The 23,357-nt window shown below is 39.2% G+C and overlaps 1 protein-coding gene and 1 long non-coding RNA gene across 6 annotated transcripts; one reads left to right on the forward strand and one right to left on the reverse strand.

Annotated features, from left to right (window-relative positions):
• Window positions 1-789: 789 nt before the first annotated feature.
• ZBTB21 (zinc finger and BTB domain containing 21) lies at window positions 790-20,763 on the reverse strand. Of its 4 annotated transcripts, none has more exons than XM_064525403.1 (3): window positions 20,606-20,681; window positions 12,826-12,899; window positions 790-9,044 (listed from the first exon to the last, which is right to left on the reverse strand). In XM_064525403.1, the coding sequence occupies exon 3, from the start codon at window positions 9,029-9,031 to the stop codon at window positions 5,858-5,860; it is 3,174 nt and encodes a 1,057-aa protein (XP_064381473.1). In that variant the 5' UTR covers window positions 9,032-9,044; window positions 12,826-12,899; window positions 20,606-20,681; the 3' UTR covers window positions 790-5,857. The 4 variants fall into 4 exon arrangements, with proteins under 4 accessions (XP_064381473.1, XP_025977296.1, XP_025977295.2 ...); XM_026121511.2 differs by lacking the exon at window positions 20,606-20,681 and adding an exon at window positions 15,365-17,407; XM_026121510.2 differs by lacking the exon at window positions 12,826-12,899 and having other exon boundaries at window positions 20,606-20,763.
• Window positions 20,715-23,357, forward strand: LOC135330724 (uncharacterized). 2 transcript variants are annotated; one of them, XR_010392785.1, is made up of 2 exons: window positions 20,715-21,238; window positions 21,322-23,357. It is a non-coding gene; the product is annotated as an uncharacterized LOC135330724 (long non-coding RNA). The 2 variants fall into 2 exon arrangements; XR_010392784.1 differs by having other exon boundaries at window positions 20,715-20,879.

The following is a 23,357-nucleotide window of genomic DNA, read 5'->3' on the forward strand; positions in this document are numbered from 1 at the left end:
CAGTACACACGTGTGCAGTGGCAAGCATGAGGCTAAAAGAATGAATAATTATTAAGCTTGTGCTTTTACCACGAATCTTATCCTTCTGACTAAGCCCTTCTTTGCTACCCAGTCAATAATATTTATGAAGATTCTGTTGTAAGTGAAATTGGTCAATGAGATCAAAGAATATTGCCCCAATGAAAAACAGTGAAGGCCAGCAGATATTCGTCCAAGAAGCTGAGGAAACAGTCCTAAGTTTTCAAAGGTAGGTATCAGTCTACTTTGAGAGAGGAAGCTAGTAAACCCTCTTCCCAAAAGATAGAGATCACTTTCTGTACCATAGGAACACGCATACTGCCTTCCCCAAGGGTTTTAGAAGAGGAAGATACACGTAGCAAAACTGCTTTTAATGAGAGCACTGCAAAAAAATCACATAACTATTCCTAGCAGTGTATTTTCAAGCCAGTTTTAGATGACAGAGGTACTCAGTTGATGTAACCTTGCTTCCACACAGTCTTGTTTTAATCACTGATTGCAGAGGAAGCAAAATTTGGTCAGTGCTCAAGTCTTTTGAAGAACTTTTCTATAACAGCTGGTTTTCTTATTTTTTTCCCAATAAAAGGTTCAATGGGGCACTTACTGAAACAAACAAAAAGTCAGTATTTTACTAATGTAAAAGTTATCATTTACATACAACAAATAGATGAAAAGATGCTCTTTTGTAAACAAAATTCCCAGCCCACAGACATAAGGGTATGCACAATAACATCATGATCTGCCAAGAGATTCCAGTATAAGACACAATAATTCAAAAGAAACAAAGTGTAAGTTTATTGGACACCAACATTTCTTAGTCAAGATCTAAGTAAAGAAAACACACAGTAGAAAAAGTTGTACAAAGCAGCAATGGATTTACATTACATTAAAGAAAAAAGTTATCCTAAGCTATTAATTCTCAATCCTAAAAAAAAAGTAAAAACCTATTCTTAATTAAAATTCAACACTGGTGTATTGAACCGATATACAATGACTACAAGGTATACAGGATTATAAAACCAGTTTCTTTTGTCTTACCTCTATAACTCTTTAAAATGACAAGTGATTTTGTATAACTAATTGGGAATTTCTGTAGCAAATATATTGGACAAATCCAGCTTCTAGAATCTTTAAGAAAGCATTCCCCTGTACCCAAGCACTGTAAGTGATCCCATTTTCCTGCTTTTCAGAAAGGGACACTGTCAAGAATAAGCCTTAAAATTTGTATTTGGTATGTGTTCTTTTTGTTTTTACATACATATTTTAATTAAACATGCTGCTGCAAAAGTGGGAAGCTAGAGACAATCCTTGTGTCTTTAAAAAGTATCACTGAGAAAATCAAAAAAGAAAAATGGATTAAGTCCTTTATTCTGGAATAGTTAGAGGAAAAAGCAACATGACAAATAAGTTCAACCCACAGAATTCAGACAAATTTTTCAGACATCCTTCCAACAACTGAGGATGCTCTTCATACGGTATTTTTATGCCCAAGCAGCTCAAGTATGATGAGTCAATTCATGTTTTTAAGTTCTTTGATTTTTATTAGTATCAAGTATTGTTAATACAGATAAGTACATTTACAGTATATAACTCTTCTCTTGATAGTGTCCCTTTATGTACAACAGTTATAGTACAGTTTTTCACAAGTCATTTTAAATAAACAAGAATCAATGACATTAAAAAAATACTATTAGGCTGTGTTCGGAGAAAAAAGAAAAAGGATTTTAACACTGATTCATTAACAGCAACATAAAAAAAATCTAAGCTTGCTTTGATTTTCATCTAAATCTTCTGGTAGGAAAATGTAAACAATTTTATTGAACAGTATAGGCACACGCCAGATTACAGGCTCATGCCAAATATTTGCACCATCACTGTCAGTGCTGAGAAGTTAGGCATAGTCTGTCCTTATCCCATATGAGAAACTTCCACTTTTGTCACCGGAAGCTTGGAATAAAAACAGAGTACACGTAGCTTCAGACCAAACCTGCATGCCCTACTTGGGGGGGGAAACAAACAAACAAAACACAACCAAAATGTCTCCTGGCTGTCACTAAAAGGCTTGCCTAAATAGGAAATGCAGGAACAGGTCTCTTACAGCTGTGTGTTTTGGTTCATTCGATAAGGCTGTATCTTCATTCTGAAATACACAAGACAGACTCTAGTATCACCCACTGCTTCAGCAGATTACCTGCTCAATTAACTGTCAGGGTGTTTTATACCCCCTTACAAATTAAGAAAAAAAAAGATATAAGAAGTACAGACTGTATTAGTACTGGTTCACATCCTTTGTTTTTGTAAAACTGCAGAATTACACGCTAGCTGTATATGCAGTTTTTATATAGAGGAAGATTGATTTTAATTTTTGGTTCTACAACTAAAAAAAAAAAATCCACATGTATTTTCCTGCTATTGCTCACTTGCAATGGTTGATCATGGTCCCAATTCAGCAAAGAACTTAAGCAAATGTTTAAATAAAAAAAAAGGGTATTAAGACTGATCTCAGTGGAACTTAAGCATATGCTTATACACTTTGCCAATGCTGTGCCTGAAGTGGGCTGGGGGGGAAAAAAAAAACCCCAAAACATTTCCTGGCTCAATCCTGCTGCTCTTCAATGTGATGAAAGTTTTCACTGTACTTCCACTAAAGCAGGATTGTTCTGAGATTCAACTGACAGATTATAAAACTAATCAAAAATGAAAGATTTAAAGATTCTAATCTATATATTAAATCATCTGCACATTCCTTCACGAATTTTAAGAAATAAAACCAACCTTTTATACTTAACAAGATCTCTAACTTTGTGTCACTTCAGTACATAGTTGCAAAATTAAACAAAATATTATGAAGATGGGTTTTTGTATCTATAGATTTGCCTTTTATTCTGCCTGTGGCCAAACTAGACACTCTTTAAAAGACCTTTATTTATAAACAAGCAACTAACATTTTCCCCCATAATTTAACATTTTAAACATATATTAAAGTCATATGTGGAAGCATATTTATTCCATATCCTCCAAAATAAACACTTCTATCAAGGGCTTTTTAAGATACTGTATAAAAGCTAATAGAAAACCAGAACTGCTATATATACATCTCATATTTAAACTTTAGAGATCCTGAATTCCTTTTCTGGACAACAGGAACTGAATTTAAAAAACACAGAACACGCTCAAAGTTAAAAACAATACTTAAAAAGCAAATCTAAATAAAAACTTAGAAGGAGGCTATTTAGACCAAAAATATTTTATGGATTTTTTTTTTTATAATACATCTTATACTAAGAAAAAGGTCAAAGTTTCTTCAAAGATGTTGCACAAGCTTTTGATTTTAAATGCCTGGTATTTATCATATTGTATAGTAGAATCCCAGTTGGAAGTTAGATGATCATACGATAGTTGAAATAGTTGCTATTTTCTTTTAGAAGGCATACTAATTTTTAAAAGGCTAGATAAAAACTTCTGAATTCCTATTGCATATAGGAATCACTGGTGAAAACTTAGGCACCATTTTACAAAAACATGTTTTCACATTTTGTATGCCCAATTTCTTTTCTTAAATATGTTGAAAGGATATTTAGCATGGTTTATGTCTTTCTGATTTTGTTAAACCAGGTTGAGTGCAATGATCATTTTATGTTGAAATTATTTCTTGTCAGTAGGAAATTTAGTCTTATGGGGTGGAATAAAAAAGTCAACACCTAAACTTTTAAACAGGTACATAGGAATCTTGCTTGAACTGCAGTTTCACTTGCACAGTTTAACTGATATTCTAACAACTAGCGTAATTATATTCAGATACAATTTGCCTAGAATAGGACAAAACACATTACTATTAGAAAGTGTTTAGTAACAGTTGTAGATTTTCATCAACAATGAAACAGAAAAGACTTGAAACTAACATTGCAAATTTCTGGCAGCTGAAAAAAGTCTGGGGTCTATACTGAGCCATTTCTTTTAAACTTAACTTCCAGGAGTGGGGCGGGGGAAATCTGCTTAGAAAGAAAATGGTTGGGGCTTTGACAGAGAAAAGCTACTCCTATGTATGGCTAAGAATACCCTTTCTCAGATTCTGCTTGTGCTTAATTTTGCTAAATCTTTGTATGAGTTTGCATTTCTTTTTACTTCTCTAGGAGTTCTGGATGGTGAAGGAATGCGTGATTAGAGCCATACAGAATTAAAGCCTCACTCTTGCTTCCACTGTAATCAGTGACCCAACTCCTGTTGCTTCCCATGAGCAGACTCGGTTCTGACTAGGTAGTGTGGAATGCAATCCTTTCCATCTCCCTCCCCCAGTCAAAGTTGGTCAGGATCATAAATACTGTTTGCATCACTTACATTCCTGCTGTTCATTCTTATCCATCACCACTCCATTAAGGTTAAATTCTAGCAGAAGAATGTTTCACTGTTAGTCTACCACCTACTTCTGGGGAAATATTTCTTCTGCTTACAGAATAACTTTGGACCCTTACCATAGCTTCTGATAATTACCTATGATCCTAGTCACATTAAATGCTCCAGTTGTGATTTGAGGTAAAATCATGGAGCCACACAAAATATCTGCAGCCCATTATTACCACGATTTTCGACAAATTAGAAAACTGCAACACAGTATCACAAATGATAGAAAGCAGCAGAAAAATATTCTATGCATCGTATTCATAAAATGCAGTGATTGTAGTGTGGTGTTTTTTCCTCTGCTTTGAGCTGGATATGTATGCTTAATACAAATTTCAAATACATACTTCTTCATTTATACAGGTGTCTATATAAATATTTACATTTTTAATTTCTGTTAAAACATATCTTTGTACTCGTGGCCAAGCTTATTACTATGTGTAGGAACACAGCTTATATCTTCTATCCCTTAACAAGCTCTCATTTTTCAATTTAATAGTTATACATTCCTTTGTAGTTAGAATTACAAACAGTTGTACAAATAGCAGAAAAAATTATGAAATTTGTCTGACATCCATTCAATCTTAGTTCATATTTATAAAGAGTACCATTTGAATTATGATGGCTGTTTATACAATGACAGTAGCTACCGAAATATCTATAGTAAATTAGTCTTTGGGACATTATATAAAGCAATGTACCCTCCCTCCCCCAATTTTTTCGTAGAAACTTATAATTAAATGGCTGAAAGCAGGCTTGCTGCTACTTTTAATATAAAATCTTAATAACAATATTGCTGACCTTAGATTCTAGTTTGCACAAGTTCCATATAACAACAAAAAAAATTCCACGTTCCCTTAAAATGTCAAACATTCATATCCAATAACATCAGAATTGCTCAAACTTGAGGTTTATTTGTTATTGCTAAAGATTTCCAAGACCTAAGTCAATACAGCGAGATACTCCATCCACTTCTTCCCTACTTCAAGTGCTCAACAACTATTTATATGGAGCTTGTGTGGTCTTAAAAGAAAAAAAAAAGTTGGTTACAGTATTTCACTACTATAAACTCACAGTTAGAATCCAAATTGTTGTTGCTCTTTCGTTTAATATATAGTTTTATATATAATACACACACGCACACACCAACATCACAGGATGAAGATCCATGCATACAATCCAGATGTGATCATATTTCAGTGTTAACGAAATTAAAATTCTTCTGTTACTATTAGATCCCAGACCACAGTATTTTAAATTACTCAGGCTTCTATCTACTAACAGTTAGTTACCTTAATCTTCAAATCCAAGCAGCATCATAAATTCCTGTTTTTTCCATTGCTGTTGCTTTGATCCTCTTAGATTTCTAGTTTATATGGCATACATCTGAGATCCTGAAAACAGCCTCCACTGAACCAGTTTTTTAACCTGTTAAAGCTATCTAATTGTGTGTCTGTTCATGGCTCCAAAGACTAAATGCTGTCTTGAAAGTCCTGTGACAGAGTTTACACATGTATTGTCTTTTGAATGTGATTGCTGAGAGTGGTGGAGCGTGATAAAAGAGCGTATCCGACTCCTGTGGGACAAATAATTTTTCAGTAGTAGTGGAGCTTTCGGACAAGCCTGTTGGACTATCAGGCTCCAAGGGCTGGATTTTGGGTAAAGGCGGGGGTGGAGGCAAAGGTGGTGGTGATGGGGAATTAGCTGGTGGACACATCTCGGTTTCCTTATTTGTGGACTCCTCTGCAGCCTGTGACATGTGAGACTGGAAGTGACTCCACAGCCGGAAATTGGTTCGGAAGGCCTTGTTGCACACGTGACAAATAAATGGCTTCACAGAGCATAAGAGCTCTTGGTGACGCTCCAGTTGCTTGTGTACAGTAAAAATTTTCCCACACTTTTCACAGGGCCACAAACCAGCATCTTTGTTCGAGACTACTTCTTTAGGTTCTCTGCTGGCTTCAGTGACCTCATCCTCTATATCATCTGCAGGCTCTTCTTTGATTTGAATTTTAAACTGCTTGGAAACACTTAAGTCCTCAGGTAGGCATGAGGAATCTTCAGAATCAAAATTAATTTGTTCTGATGAATCGCTGAATACGCCATCTTCCTTTGCAGTAACAAAATTGTTTATTTTATTGGTTTCTGACTGAGGAGGCAATCTTGATGAACTAGTTATTTCTCCATTGTGATCCAGTATAGGTAAAGAAAAGTTCTCTGTTGGAGCCATTGTGTTTTGATTGTGAACTTCAACTTGATGACGCCAAATACTAAAGGATGATTTAAAGGTGCGCATACACTCAAGACAAGTAAGCTTCTTATATTCACACTTGCTTTCATGCTCATGCTTCAGCTCTGGAGAGGAAAATCTAAGGCTGCAGTAAGGACAGACAGTAGCATTTCTACAGAGTCTCTCATGATTTCCTTGTTCAATAAGTGAAGAGAGCTTAGCACTACAGAGACGGCACTGATAAATCTCTTTGTTTTCTACTGGACTTTCAATATGAATATGATCTTTCTGCTTAGGAACCTTATTTACTCCAATTGGTTTTTCCCCTGGATGCATTTTTATGTGCTGTTTAAATTGAGAGAGGAAACGGTAAGTTTTCCCACAGTAGGTACAAATATAGGATCCTTTGGTTCTTGATCGCAAATTCCTTTTGATGACTTGTTGTGCTTGTGAAGCAGACTGTCCCTGAAAACCTTGCTTGCCACGTCTTAGTTTAACTATCAGAGCTTTTTTTATTTCTCTCTCTCTCACTATATCAATGAGTTTTCTTTGGAATTTTTCATCCAAAACAGCATGTGAACTGGAAGCTGGTGAGGGATTCTTCACAATTCCATGTTGCGTCTGGCAGTGTGTCCACACTTTGAAGTTCGTGTGAAATCTCTTGTGGCATATATCACAAGCATAGGGCTTCTCTGGATTATGATACATGTTAACGTGACGGTGAAGACCTGCTGTTGATCTAAAAATCTTAAGGCAGTGCTTGCATTTAAATTTTTTGTTTGGTCTTGCTTCTTCCATCTCACTGTATTCATCTTTACTAACATCAGAATCAGGAAAATCAGCATCAAGGTGCGTAGGGCCTTCCTCAAAGTTATCTTCTGACCCAGGAGAGCCCTGCTCATTCACCTTCAGTTTTTTAAATGGTAGTCTTCTATCAGCTTGAAATCTCCTTTTGGCTGGAAGTCTACTTGGTTCCCTATGATCATCCTCAGTTTTAAAAGCAAAGTCTTTATCTGTAGATGTTGAAGCATCTCCCACTGTAACTCTTATTATTTCAGAAGGATCTGAGAGTGGACTGCTAGGTTCAGTTTTTATTCGCACCTCTGTGAGAGGGGAAGCAACCTCCCTATCAGTTGACTGAGAGGCACTGAACGATCTAAGGCGATGTGGATGTATTACCTGTGGTTTCTCATCTAAGACTAATTTTTCTGATGACTCTTTCAAGGATGTCTTCTGAGGTACAACATTAAATGTCTTCCCCTGGGAATCGTTAGTCGCTGGTGAGGAGGATGATGATACCTGTGAAGGTTTTAGGTCAACAGAAGGTGAATAAATAGGAACCTGACTGTCCATGGACAATGATCTTCGAAGGAGACTTTTTACAAGTGGCCCACTTCTGTCAATACTTTGGTTTTCTGGACCAGATCCACTCGATGGGATTACTAGTCCCAGCTTTGAGTAGTATAGCAAGTTCCTGTCTTCTCCTTGACCATTTCCTTTCCCTGACTCTTGTAACAAAAACGTAGATTCTGATGAGCCCCGCAAAGACAACACTGGTGGACGTGATCTTTTTAATGACATCTCTGTGGCTTTTCCTCTTAAAAGCTGACCACTGCCTCCTGGTTCATCGCTTGCAACTTCCTTCTCTGCTAAAGGCTTTTGAGGCAATACTGTATTCCTTTTCACTAAACCACCTCTGCTCTGATCCTCCACAGTTCCAGAAGTTTCATGAAGCTTGGTATAGCTCACAGGAGTTTCTTTCAGCCATCTCCTTTCAGTCAGTGTTAAGCTGTGAAGTGATTCAGTTGGTTTTGTTACTTGTGGTCTACTGTTAGTTTTGACAGCAACAGAGGATGAAGGTTTAGAAGTATGGCTTAAATCATGTTGTGTTGAATTTACACTTTTCCCTTGTGCTTCATTTCTGTTCTGACAGACAATGACACTTCTCTTCTGAGAGCTACTTTCATCTTCGTCCTGATACAGTATTTTCTTAATGGGGCATGCCGGAAAAGGAGCTTGAGGACTCTTAGAAACAATGTTTGTAAGAAAGGATATTCCAAGACTGTAGCCCAGTTCTTGCACAGCTGCAAGACTGCCTTTCTCAATGAACAAGGATGAAGAGTAAATGTAGTTTAACACATTATCGAAAGCATCTGGTTCACAAAAGTCAAGCTGAAACACTGACTGAGACTCATTCTCCTTATTTGTGAACAGTGTCTGGAAGTATTCACTGCTGGCAGCCAGAACATTTTTATGAGCTCGAAATTTCTGATCTCCTACTATAAGAACAACATCACATAGCTGTCCCTTTAGACGCTCCTCATTCAGTGAGCTTAGAAGTGAAATGGCATGCGCTGGATTTATGTAATGCAAGAGCCCCTCCATGATTCTGACGTTTCTGAAAAAGAACAAAGAAGATTTTAGGTTGTTTTATGTAAATGGCTGTTAAATATAAAGTAAACACACCTAATCCCTCTGTACTTGATAAACAAGCTAAACACTATCAACATTGTTGAAGAAAGCAGCTAAGCTTTGAGAAGCATGAAAAGAAACAGCTTATGATTCTGTTTTCCAATATACCTTAAAGAGCTAATGTTACACCAAGGTTATTATACCTAACTAGTAAGAAGGCGGGGAGCAGGTCTTCCTGTAATATATTCACACTTCTCCACGTAAAGGAATATGGTGTAATCATTTCACATTTGATCATCTTTTTCTCAGCATTAACTTTATGAAGAGATACCTTGACAACTACATTGATAAACTCCTGAAACAGATATCTGAAGCTTAGTTATGCCAAGTCACTTTTGAGGCTAAACAACCCTGACAGCCTCCTGCTGACTAAACAAATTAAAGGGTTTTTCTTGTCATTTTTAATAGGATGATGGAAAGGATATTAATATTAGGGGAGGGAGAAGGAGTAAGGATTATTGTCTCTAATCTAGATTACTCATCATTTTGCTTATATCTAATGAGTGTTGTTTATATATACTTTTAGCTATGAAATATGTGTCACTCCTTATAATTCCACTGACAGGATCTAGTTTCTTGGAAATTTCCTGATTTTAATCAAAGTATCCCAGAACTGTTTTGTTCTATCTTAAAAACAATCAGCAAACTGAACTCCCCATCCTAGTCATTAACAAAGAGACTTTATGCCCACAACTCATATACTAGAGGAACAGTTACTCCTAGATGCATCTAAGAGTACAATAAGCACAAATTAAACTGCAGTGCTGAAATCCCATGTCCCATATGCTTCAAAACACAGCCTACTCTGCACTGCAGGATGCCTCAATAACTCAGACTGCTATGATTAAATATCAAGAAAGGAGAAAGTCAAGTTTTAAGTTAAATAAATAACTTCTGTTGTATAAATTGAAATTCATTTATCTGTGTTACAAGCAAATCTGAAAAGTCATAACTCTGCAGTTAATAAATGGGGATGGGAAATATTACAACTAATAGGTCTAAGCAATCAATGATCAAAGTCTAAGTTGGTATTATTGAGAACATGACTTAAAGGGTGTTGCCTACAGTCTTTCAGTGCATTGCTCATATCACAGGACTGGACTACCAATTCTACATCTAAACACACTGAATGAGTTAATAGTGTCATGGCAATAGCAGTAGCAAACTGTTTCTTCACCAGAACTGTCTCGAGTGGAGTGTTTCATAAACACTAATTTACCCTTAAATCAGATAGTTGCAATACATATTTCCTCACATCTCCATCCAAAAAGAGCAGAGTATTCAAGCATCTATTAATTCTGAGAAACCAATCTGTCTGTCTGGGGAGCAGGCTACCCATCTCTTTTGTGGGCGTACTACAGGTGTGCATGTGTTTGCGTGTGTCTAACTGATCCAATCTACTCTTGTGGACTGAACACCCATTAACATTTGAAGTGTATTAGAACATGCGTGCCAGGAATGCATCTTTTGCTTTAGCTTTGTCTGAAAGGAATTGAGTTTGCATACTCAAAAGATTCATCTGTGTTGCAAGTTAGAGCTTGTTATATGCAGATGAGATATTAGCAGTGCACTTATGAAGAAAATTTGAACTAAAAACATTATTGTAGAGACACCCACTAAAAACTGATGCAGAACCCATGCTTCAAGGACAGATCAGCTAAGGGGAATATTAGTCAAGTATTTTGAAATATTTTCAAATTGTTCATTTTAATCTGCTTCACCCAGGCCATCTGAATTCTTTCTATTTTAAATGGGAAAGTATTCTGGACTGTTTTATTAAAACACACCTTCAGAGACTGGAAGAACTTCTGCGGTTTCTGGTGTGCTCACTTTAATGGGGCGGGGGGAAGGGGAGGAGGGAGGGGAACCTCCCCTCCCCCCCCCCCCCCCCCAAGCAAGGCAATTCAAAAGTTTCAGGTAGCCTAGGGTCCCCTCAGAGCTTAGAGCCAAAAAACCCGTAAGAAACACTAAGAGTAACATTTGAAGAACAACATCCACCAACAGTTTGTAGTTTCTGCAGATTAGACCAGTTTCTTGTATAAAACACAAACTAAACACTATGCAATTAGTGTGCATCTATTTATCCACTGTAACACAGTAATGCTATTGGCAGAGACAGGAATATGCGCACCTAACGCAGAATCCAGTAACCACATCTTCTTCCCACATTTGCCTGTCTTACACACAGAACATTTTCACTTTATTACATTAAACAAGACAGAGACAAACATCCTACTAAAATCTTCTATAGACTTTACAGACTAATAGCCTTTAAAACACAACAATTATAAATAAAACATGTTATGATGTGTTAAGAAATAAAACCAGAACAGGTCGTGCAGAACCATTTTAACATTTATACAGATTGCCAAAAAGGCTGAAACACTTAGATGCAAAACAAAGAGTTCCAGTATAAACATACAGTGTATTGAAGTTTCACTGTATGAACACTTTCCAGAAACAACAATTTAAGACGTTTCTGCCCCTTTTGGTTTATCTTTACCTTTGCACTTGCAGTTCACAACTCCCTCAGCTGTGCCAATACAAGTATTTGCAGGCTTGTATTCCACAGAAGATCAGATAATAAACAAAAAAAATAACACTTCTTTTCAAATGTTGGTCAATTCTCTATTTAGAGTACAATCTCAAGAACAATTGCACTTGCATAACTGAAGAGACTAACTGTAGCAAAGGAGCAGTTATAGGAAGATAAAATCACCAGTCTGCCAATAAAGCTGATACTTGGGTAACTATATTCAGTCTCAATACAAATGGTGTGCCTGGATATCGTGCAGACAACAGAAGTATGCCAGCCTCTTCTAATACTAGATTTGATTCCAAGTGTTTGCGGAATCATACTTCCTCAGCTGAAGATTATTTTGCCATTATCTCCCCAAGCCTTTTCCTGTCAGTCTCCAGATCATCTGTTTTTCTTCTCTCCAACCAGTTTTTCCACCTGGCTTCAGTACTAACTGGAAACAAAGCTGTTTCCTATTTTCTTCCATGATGTCTGGGTGACACCAAGAAAATCAGTAACAGCATACCAGAAAATCTTCCCATTTTGTCTATGTGCTATAGCAGCTCCTGGTTGTCAGGAGAAAGTTACAGCAAGATTCCAGGCCCAGGAAGGGCAAGAGCAGCAGGAGGCTTGCAGCCCTCCTTTGAGAGGGCAAGAGATTTTAACAGCCCTCTACTGATCACAGCAGACTAACTTTCAGAGACTTCAGTACCATACTTGGTACAAGATTTTTTTCTTTTCTTTTTTTTCTTTTTTGGAACAAGGATAGAAACAGACACCTGTGCTATTCCAGAATGACTTTCTGCTGAAAAGAAACCTCTACTCATGAAAGCTCTTCACAAGGAAAGGGTGGAAAAGCCTACTCTTTGCTCCGCTGTTTCTTCAGCAGCCACCTTCTTTTGGAGTGGCAGTTCCCCCCTTCCTTTCCTCTGTCCCTTACTCTCTTGTCTCCCGCTCCCAGCCCTGTGGTACCCTCCTCTTCCTTGTACCAGCTCTGCTGCTCGTCTGACCTCTCAGTAAGCTCATACAACTCCCTAGACTGAAAGGATTCCCCTCCCTCCTGCCCCCAAAGAATGCAGCAACAACCCAGCTTTTTATATCTGTTTTCTGCTTTATAGGTTAGGGGCCGAATCAGCTCACTGAGGTCAGATGAGCATCAGAATTGCTGCAAGAGAAGAAATGCAACTACCTTTTGTCAGCAAGTTGTTTGATCAGCTTTGCCTATCTGAAACTTCAACTTCAGAAACGATGAAGCCACCAATACTGAAATGTTAAAAACAGAAATAGGCAGTCATTTGTGTGAACAATTTCAATGTAACAGCTTACGCTTGCAAATACATAACCAACTGAAATAAGATGTTAATGTTACCTGTTGACTTCCATTATAACTACATAGCTGTCAGCTAAAGCTATGTTAATAGCATGTTGGGGTGGTGGTGGGAAAGACAATGTTCTGAAACACTTAATGAGATGCAACGTTGCAGCAAGGAGGTGCTAGGGCTGTACGAAACTGCAGTTAGGACTAGAAAAATACGAGGAAGGAGGAAGAAAAGCACACAGAAGAGACAGGCAACAAGGAAGACTTGACAGGGAAAACATACATAAGAAGTGAATAATAATAATAGAAAAAGTATAACAAAAAAATATGGATTATGAAAGCCAGCCTGGAAATACATGCACCTTCCTGGGGCATCCCCACGTAAATGCAAGAAAGTTGCACTTGGTTGTGAGTGCTTTGCAGAGCTTTTGACGACTCTGACTATTCACATGCTATTTCAGACACAAGAAAAAAAATTCCCAATACCCAATAGAGGCCTAGATACAAAAGAACGTGCTCTGCTTAAACTTCTGGACAGTATCCTATAATAGATTTTACTATTTGAGCTTGACCATAATTTATCAAATGCTTTTGCTCCCATCAATAGGCAGTACAACATGAATATTGTTTATACAGCCCATTGATATTTATATATACACATATACAGACATACACATATATGGAAGTAACTAAAAGCCAAGCTTTGAGCCCGCAGAACAAGATTGTTCTAACTTCTGTAACTTTTTCCTAATTAAATATTGGAATGATCTGGTATGACTCCTTGCAGGAAGTTTGGGGATTTTGTCTTCTTCCTGGATCTAATAAAATATGATTTCAACTTGTATTGCTACGTTTTCCACAGTAGACAATACTGAACTTTCTCCAGGAAGATAAACGTTCTGTATTTCCAGTAGATCAGCAGCAAGAAGAGACTTTTTAGAATTAAGATAGGTAGTAAGCTGGCATCACGAACAGGTAAGCACAATACTTGTTAATGTGTGAAATTAATATATGTTTCCAACTGTTTATCCTCTGTACATACAGAAACAGGAATTTGAGGAAAAGAATGAGTTGTATAGTATTGTGTAGTGTCTTTATTTTGTCCTCCATTGTACACAAATCATTAACCATTATCTTGACACAGACCAGAAATTCTATTTTAAGTTATAGAGTCTAATTTTCATGATCAGATCATACATGTAGTTTTGCCACTTGACACTCTAAATAGCTCCTCCTGACATGCAGCAGACTACAAAATCTCATAGTAACACCACAAAACTCCACTTGTCATTTTTTTACAAAGAATAGCAGTTAAGGGTCCAATTTCACCTTAATCTTAGTCCAATCTAACTGGGGATTGATACTGCAAGGAATACTCTATGCCTCCTCCCCCACTAAGGAAGGAGCAGCTTGCTGTCAGATCAGTAAGCTGATCCAGCTCACCATGGCATTGCACAACTGCTAGATGTAAGGCAGAGGACAGGAATGTGCACTGGTGGGGAAGCGAAGGGAGCAGATACCCCTATGGCTGCAGCCTGCAATTAGCTTGGGAATAATAAGCTGTATCTGTAAGGCTGAGAAGAGCCCAGATAAAATACTGCTTCCAAGTCCAACAAATCTGTTGCTTTGAAATGCTTGAACACTGTCATTGAGACCCAGCATTCCTCTGAAATTAATGAAGCCATGAAAAACACTAAACAAGACAAAATACTCTTAGAAGATACTCAAATATTGAGTGTCTGAATTGGACAGTGATATTTATATCCAAGGAGACAAAGGCTAGGTCTTCGTATGACATATAATCAGTGATTCTCTGTGGACAAGTTTCAGTGAGAACTTTTTCTTACCAGAGCATTGTTTAATAAAGTCTTCTGGGCCACATAGATGAAGAAAGTCTGTTTCAAGGTTACTCCTCTTAGTGCTCTTTTGTGTCTTTCACTTGATAGGTCAGTTACCCTCACCCCGTTTTACCTTTTATTGCTGAGGAAGTAAAACATCACATACTTTCAGCTCACTGTCCCAAAGAAGCTCTCTCCATTCTTCTGAACCTCCACATTTCTCCTACATTCTCTAATACATGCCTGAAGTGTGAGGCTAACTATAAATTTAATAGTTTGACTCTCATTATGCAGGCGTACGTTACCTACAGCATGAAGATGTTGATTTCTGGCAATAAGGAAGAAACTCAATACTACTACATCCTGATGCTTTACTATGCTATTTTTAAGGTAGGTTAGAACATTGCAAGTCACAGCTGAGACTTTCTTCAATTCATTCTTTTAAAAAGGAAAACTAAGGCAGTTTAAATATAATTTCCAGTTATTTGGCTATGAGTTTTTCTGATACTTTATAAAAACATGTTTTAATCTTTATGAATTCTTTTAAAAAGAATTTGTCATGGCCTCAATACCTTGACTGAAAGGTATATGACTCATCATCCAAACTGTTGTAAATAAAAATCAAAAGAGACCAAACAGTTTAAAAATTCCTTTCCCTCGGGAGTTCCTCAGTTCTTATGTTCTTGAGCTTTGTCACATTGCCACTAAAATCTGTAGCGGGAAAAAAAATGAAAGACTCAAGTGCAGAATGCATGATTTAAACACTTATAAAAAAACTCATCCCCAGAAATACTTCATGCAATTTTTGATAAAAGATGCATGGAATCAAAAACTTGAAGCAGAGAAACACCAAACGTTCACACTTCTTCTACAGGTTGAATTCATTACTTTCTTAGTATCATTGAGAAATACTTACCAAACTATTCAGTCAACTGCTTTACTATATATATATGCCACCCTTTCTTTGCTTAACTGGCCCAATTCACAATAGAATTGTGTTCACATACTGCTTTTAAATTTTGTTGGTATAGTCAAATTGACAAACCCTAATCGTGGGCATATTTTTATTAATATAAAGGTGTCTTTTATAGGCATAATATATTTTGGATGGGAAGACAAATTATTTATGCCCATATCAGATACTTTTCTATCATCAGAATTGTGTTTACAAAAACGTTTATACAAAAAAAGGGGGGGGGGAGATGGGGGGAAAAAAAGTCATGGTCTTAATCGGAAACATGCAAAACTGGTACAAAAGCTGAAATGTGGGTTAAGCCTAAGGAATTGCCAAGTGAGAAACACTGATTCAGGGAAAGTAGCCATCTTCCATCCACTGAATGGATCCAAAGAAAACTCTATTCAGCCATCATTAACTGTGGGCAAGACACTGGCAAATGAGAGAGGATACTGTGAAGGGGAAAAGACAAGAGCAATTTCATATAAGTCCAGTAAGAGAACATTCAGGGTCATGAAAAGCACATGGAAGATCTTCAACTTACACAAAGTCAACATGTATGTGGAGATGGGCAATGCCTCACAAAATTGTAAATAAACATCCTTTTACATTTTTATTAATGAAGAAAGCACTATACATTTTTTTATGCCTCTAAAGAAGATATGACAAGGAAGCCGGTCCTATTGTTACTAAAATTCCAGGGAATTTGGCCACTGACTTCAACAGCTGAAGGACTGTGCCCCAAGCTAGATCCCGGCACAAAATAAACTCATTCCATGTGGTTGTGACTGGTGGATTTGGCTGTGGCAAATAGTGATTGGAAATCATATTTCCTATAGCTTTTGCTTCCATGTTTCTTAATTTACTTAAAAAGGATTTTAAGATGCACCTACTGGCGTGAGTTCACTATTTTTGAAAAATTCCTAAAGATACCCACAGATGCATTCAGACCAAAATGTGAAATAGTTACGCCCAAAGCAGCTCTAATGCTTTTTAGCTGGTGAGTATCAGTCCCATTAGGGCCTACTAGTATACTCCTACTTCCAAAGCATTGTGGTTTCAGGTGCATGAAGCCACACAGTGCTGGAGGAAAATAAGAAAGCCAGAGGGTTTTAGTGGGCTTGGGCGGGGAGGGGGAGGAGGGGGAAAGAGGGGAGAGCTGTCCCTGAGCTAGCCCCAAGTTATCAAAGGATTACTGAGAATAAGTCACAGCCTAAAGATTACTCACACTGTTAAATGCTAATGTAGGATAACTCATGGATAAGGAGATTAATGCTGAGAGGAAACACAGGAAAAATGTTTCTACCTTTCCTGAAGAATGCAATTTAATTGTATACGAATTACTAGGAAGGGAAAAAATTTCACAAAAAATTATTTTTAGCATTATTTGGCCAAAGGATTTTTCATGCCTTTTCATCATAGACTGCATGGAAAAAGTTTTGCACATCACAGTTCTTGATGTTTCATTACAGCACATGGCAGGGAAGGGGGAAATCCATCAAGATTAGGTGATTTTAAAATGTTATTTTCTATGGGCTGCTGCAAGACTTCTGAACTGATGGTGGTGGGAGGTAAAATGAGTTTAGGAAGGTAGAAAAGTTGCTCAATGCTTTCTTTTCTTGTTCATAAAATATACCTGAACTATGCTAGAGCAGCATGATACAGAAAGTAGCCAATGAGGAAAGACTACCAATGATTTCTTATGCCACTGCTGAATGAAAGAAAATGCTGTAAAATTGCTGTCTTAATATCATCATTAAAGGAAAAAAAAGGGAAAGATTATAGCATATAGACTGATTTTACATCTACAGCACAAATATTTGGGGAAAGCAATTTACTCTGCTCAGAAGATATATTTTAAAGCAGGGCATATTGCAGCTTTTCCGCTTGCAACAAAGGAATTTGCTGTCTGTAAAGACTTTTTTCTTTCTGAGGAGCTCAGATCATTAAAAGTAGTATTATTCATTATGAAACAGATCACTCAATCAAAGGTTGAGAGTTCCTTTCAATGAGCGCTGAGAACAGCTGCAACTGTAGTGTGCAACTCACAGCACAGCACCTCCCAGCGCAGTATATACCATATGGTGGTTACAGCCCAACTTCCTCTCCTCAGCTACTCTTCCCTCTACCCTATAAATCTATACCTGTTCATAAATCATAGTTATCACTATTTTGCAAATAAAGTAACTTTCAATTTTGAAAACTGTAAGTGAAATCTACTTGACTATTTAACAGTAACTGACTAGCAGCTACTGAAGTTCAAAAATAGACAACTTCAATACAGTATGACAGCTCACAGCTTTCTGTAAAGTTCTTCTAGACCCAAATGTTGGTTCACCTCTACTTGAAGGCAACTAATTTAAAGGAAAGCAGTCAGCCATTACTATGAAGATGATCAAAGAATCACCTATTCTTTACACCAAGTATCGGTACAGCCCCTAGCATCAAACAAATACAAAAAGCTGAACTCACAAAACCCATTCCCTTATCGATTTCAAGTTTTTAGTGATACATAGAATTCTCAACTTGAGAAGTGCTTTGAATCTGAATTACCTAGTAGAATGTCACCCTACCACATGGAACCTATGTAGCAGGAAAAAGCAAGCACAAATGCTCACATTTATAATACCTGCACACAAATAAGTATACAGTGCAGAGCAGACTTCCGGAATTTCTTACAAGCTATTGCCTTTTCTTGCATTAAGTTAGATTGCTAATATATTGTAAAGAAGAAGATATCTGAGACTGAAGTCACTAAGACTTCAATCCTAATTTGGATCGCAGGACAATGTTGAAATTAGTGGATGAGCAAAAGCATCACTGAGAACACAAGAGACATGGTCACCCACTCTCAGTTCTGATCCCCGGGAGTAATCTTGGCTCCAGCAGGCTCAGGGGAGCTCACAGCTGGAGAAATCGCTGATAAATCCTGTTCTGGCAGACATTGTTGTAGCTCCAGAGGTTGCAGTCCGAAATCTCCCTGCAAATCCCTACTGAGAACATGTAAAAGGTAATTCTTCAAATGCTCATAATTTGGCCAGATAGCATAGATTTTCCATAGCTAGAATAAACCAGATAGTCTCATCGGACTATAACTCTAGTAGCATGAGGGTAGTAAAACTTCTCAGAGGATGCCAGATCCCCCTTCACCCAAGACACAGCCACAAAATTTGTTTCTGCAAACAAAGCTTATAAAAATAGCTGCTAAAGTTTGTTCAAAATGTCCCCACAAAAACATCAGCATAAAGCTGATGGAAAATTTTAGTCAAAACAGTTAAAGCCTGTCCAAGTTTGAGCAGTCAGAATAGAACATTATGATTAGTAGCGTTTAGGCAATACAAATATAAAGCAATACTAGCTTTATCTGTAACACAGCATTTACTACTCCTGATTTAATATGAAAAGCCTTGTTGTACAAAAATATATTCAAAATATATCTTTTCACGTTAACACTGCTGCAAGGATAAAAATGTTCACTATATCTTAACTATAAAATCTTAACTGCAGTCACAAAAAATTGCGAGATAATGTAATTCATCGCAATCTTTCCTTACATCTATAGCCTACCTGGCTCTTACTTCTACTGTGATTACTCCAAGAAAAAAAAAAACTGAATAGCTTTTAAAGAAGTGCCATTTAATTATTAAAAAGAGCTTATTCAGTACACGATGAAATCAAATACTGCACAGTATTCTGTGGCTAATAAAAGTAACTCCTTCAGGTTCAATACTTTACTAGACCCACATCCAGTCTGAACATATAATGACAGTTTGGACTTCAAAATTAACAAACTTTAAAGCAAAATTACCTCTGGCAGCTGTGATTGCATAAAGTATCTTCCACAGCTTTTTCTGTAAGTTTGAACTAAATGCTGCTACAGAGCACAGAACTTATTTTCACCAGAGCATGGGATGTATTTTTTCCCCTTATTCATGAATAATACAGCCAAAGAGAGCTTGGACAAGTAAAACTATACTTCCTTTAATACCTGCATATACTTATACATTGTAGGAACCTTGAAAGATTACTTTCCACCCTTAAATTTGTAGGCTAGCGCAGCTCTCCCGTCAGGACACATCAGGGAGGATCTGTGGGACACAGGCAGAGCCTTCTCTGTCATATTTTACAGGTCAGACCAGACAGCTGTGCTGGGGAAGAGCCGTGACCTGCACTCCCCGCGGCCCCACAGGCACCGCAGCCGTTGAAGCGGCGCGAGGCGGGGACTAACCGCCTACCGGAGGGGGCGCGGACGGCGCAGCGCAGGTACACAGCCATCTACACGCGGCCGCCGCGCGCCCCTTCCCGCCCCCGCCGCGTGCGCGCCCCTCCCCCTCAGCGCGGCGCAGGCGCGCGCACGCCCTCCCCGTGGTGCCGGCGTTCCCCCGCAGCCCCGCTCCCCGCCTCACCGCGCACGCTCGCGAACGCGCCCGGCCCTGCGTGCGCCGTGAGGGAAAACGAAGGCAGGCGCTGCGCCCCTCCCGTTCCGGCCGCCGCGCAGGCGCAGTTCTGCGAGTCTGGCAGAGGGCGGGCATGGCACACGCGCAAGAGCCAGCTGAAGCGCAGTGCGGGAACAGAGCATGCGCACAGGGGAGCTCGGCAGGTCTATGTGGCGAGTGTGTGCCGGCGCAACGGACACCAGCCGTTTCCTCAAAGCCAACAGAGCATGTGCAAAGCGGAGAGAGCCGAGTTTCGTAACCGGCGCAGGCGCAGTGCCCTACTCTGGGACCGCAGCCCCGCTCGGTGGGGGGAAAAAAAAAACACCTCAGAGTTACGTCAGGAAAAGACGCCTTTGTACACGGGGAGACCCATACGGCGCGGGCAGCCCCCAAAACGGGCGCGAGACGCGGCCGTTACTCACCCTCTCCGCCGCCAGCCGCGCCCCCCCCGCTGCCCCCCTCGGCGCCTTCTTTCACGATTCGCCCGCGCGCGCTGCTGCCACCGCCGTGATTCCATCCATCTTGAATTTGACGTCATCCCACACCAGGGATGAGGTCATCGAAGGGAACGCTCGTCACGTGCGCAGCGTTCCGATTGGCCGGCGCTCGCGCGGGGGGCGAGGCGCTCGCGCGGCGGGGAGGGTGGCGGCGAGAGACGGTTGCGGGGATCCCCCACCCGCGGCCCCTCCCCCGCAGGTAGCGCAACCGCCCGCGGCGCAGCGCGGCACGGAGGGCGGGCGCGGCGCGGCCGGTACCTCTTGGCGGGGAGTCCCGGCAAGCCACCGAGTGCCCGGCCACGTCCCGGACTGCCGTCCCTCCCTCCGCCGCCGACGGCGGAGCGCGCGCGGAGGGGAAACTGAGGCAGGCGGCGAGAGGGCGCGCGGTCGCGGCGGTTGTGAGGGGCCGTTTTCCCCCGCCGTGTCACGGTGAGGCCGGGCGGCGCCCTGTGGAGCGGCAGCGGCGGTGGCAGGGCGCCGCTGCGGTAGCCCTCACGTCCAGCCTGCCCCGAGCCCGGCTTCCTGAGGACAGGGGGTCTGCTGGGGCTCAGCTGCACGGTCAGGATTAATTTGTAGTTCACGTAATTTAATAATATATCTCACTATATTTTTTTTAATGCTTGCTTTTCTAAAATGTGCAGCAGGGTCCAGTGCAGCCTCCTAAGAAGCTCGTTTTCGAGTGATAATGCACGTGATGTCTTCGCAGCCTAGTCCGGAGTCCTTTGGCGTTAGCAGGGACACACGCGTGGGCATTTGTGCGTTTTGGATCCGACCCTTTAAAACTGCTAAACCCACTCATCTTGATACAACTTGAAAAATTATAGTCGACTTTATCGTTGCTTTAGGCTTTCTTTTCATTGAAATGAGCCAGTTTGAATTAAACACCTGAATAGGGTTTTATACGCCAAAATAGAATTATTAAAATTTGAAGAGTTTCTTCTTAAATATACATTAGAATGAGGAGATTTCTGTTCTTGTTGAAGGGTAATCTGGCCCTTTATCACTTCACTGAAGACAGCTCAAATTCTAGAAAGTGACATCTAAGCTATGTACAGGTTTGCAAATAATATGCTTTTAGATATTCTGCATAAGTCACAAATACTCTGAAATAGTTACTAGAATCCTTACATTGTGTTTCAGTGCTGTGTTTAAATCCCTTTCCCAAGGAGTCAAGGCAAATGGTTCAAGCCACATTAAGGAAAACTGGCAATGTATCTCACTGGGTCCAGCTAGTCGCTCACCTTTCTAGATCTGCTTTTTGTCATTGCTAGCTCCTTTGGTGGTTTCACAAACTGTGAAACCATCTGTGAACGGAGCATTTTTTTCATTCACACATTTGTGCCACTGGCTCTTCTCTCCTGGCATTAATGTGTCCAGGTGACGAGCCAGCAGAAAAACCCAAACAAACTGCTTGGCTTAATCTACAATACTTTCCTGATCTGGCTTGTTGCATGAGTATGCAGACAAGTGCACTGGCACAACAGTGGGCCTAGTGTTGTAATATGAACAGTGAGGAAAACAGTTCATCTGTTAGTATAAACAAGTTTATGCACTGGAACCAGCAGTGTTACCAGAAGAGCTTTTGTGAAACTAACCTGAGCTCATAAATCTGGCAAGGCCCAGCTAACTTTTTCACAGATGCTCAGTTATTTGTCATCCAAACAGAAGCAATTTGGCCTTGCATAACTATTTTCTCAGCCACAACTCTCCAAAGGGGCCTGTGTCACAGAGAACCTCCATGCTAGTACTATCCTGTTGAAAACGTTACGTTTTTTAAGGTCTGCTCACATATGTACATGCGTACACACGCATATAAATAGTGTTATTGTGCTGTTTTTTATTATCAGTATTTCTGGATCTGTCAAATTCCCAGTGATACTGCAGCTATTAGAACAGAACCCACAAGGTGGCTTGTGTAATATTGGTACCAGACAGCAGTTACGCTGCTGATTTGGGAAAATTTTGAACAAAATTAACAAAATATTTGTGGTTTCAAAGGGCACAAGACAGATATGTCTTAGACAAATACGTCTCAGAAGCTGACTTTAAATAAAGTTGTATAGATACTTTAATTCCATGTAAATAAGATTTTTCTTGATGCTAATGAATCTAGGCCAGGAATTAATGGTGTGGAATTTACTCATTCAGAATTATTTGAATATTTTCTCATTCTTTCAGAGTAGCATGTTCATGAACAATTCTTTCAAATATTTCTAATTTTAAAAGCTTCTATGGAGCACTTAGATTGATATATTTTTCATATACATATGTGTGGTTGCAGCTGTTATTGCCCAGTGCATGTTTGTTGAGTATAAGATTTGTTTTCCATTCAGAGCATCTATTAGCTGTTCAGATTCACTTTTGATCGTTCTTGCCAGTAAGTTCAGTCAGTGGAATTTTGTCAAAAACTGAACCTGTGCAAAAAATGAATGTAAAGCAAATTATTTATAAAATGTGGATGATTGTACATGGCCTTTGGGGAAAAAATTACCTGTATATGTGAAAATTGTAATATGCTTGCACTGGTTGTATGTGTAAGTATAAAAAAGTTACTCTTTTTTTGTGATGCAAATACTGTACTGTAGTACAAAGTTGTATACTTGTTTGTTGTTTTTTAATATAAATACTTGTTTCATTTTCAGTACAAAAATATTTTAAATAAAGTCATATCCTGGAG

This window comes from Dromaius novaehollandiae, chromosome 1 (genome assembly GCF_036370855.1).
Source record: "Dromaius novaehollandiae isolate bDroNov1 chromosome 1, bDroNov1.hap1, whole genome shotgun sequence".
NCBI classification, from domain to species: Eukaryota; Metazoa; Chordata; class Aves; order Casuariiformes; family Dromaiidae; genus Dromaius; species Dromaius novaehollandiae.

Excerpts from the sequence above, each read along its gene's own strand:
- ZBTB21 (XM_026121513.2), bottom strand. The coding sequence starts at position 20,326 with ATGCTCTGTTCCCGCACTGCGCTTCAGCTGGCTCTTGCGCGTGTGCCA. Across the intron at positions 9,045-20,153 it reads CGCGTTCGCGAGCGTGCGCG|AAACGTCAGAATCATGGAGG; the intron begins GTGAGGCGGGGA and ends GTTCTTTTTCAG.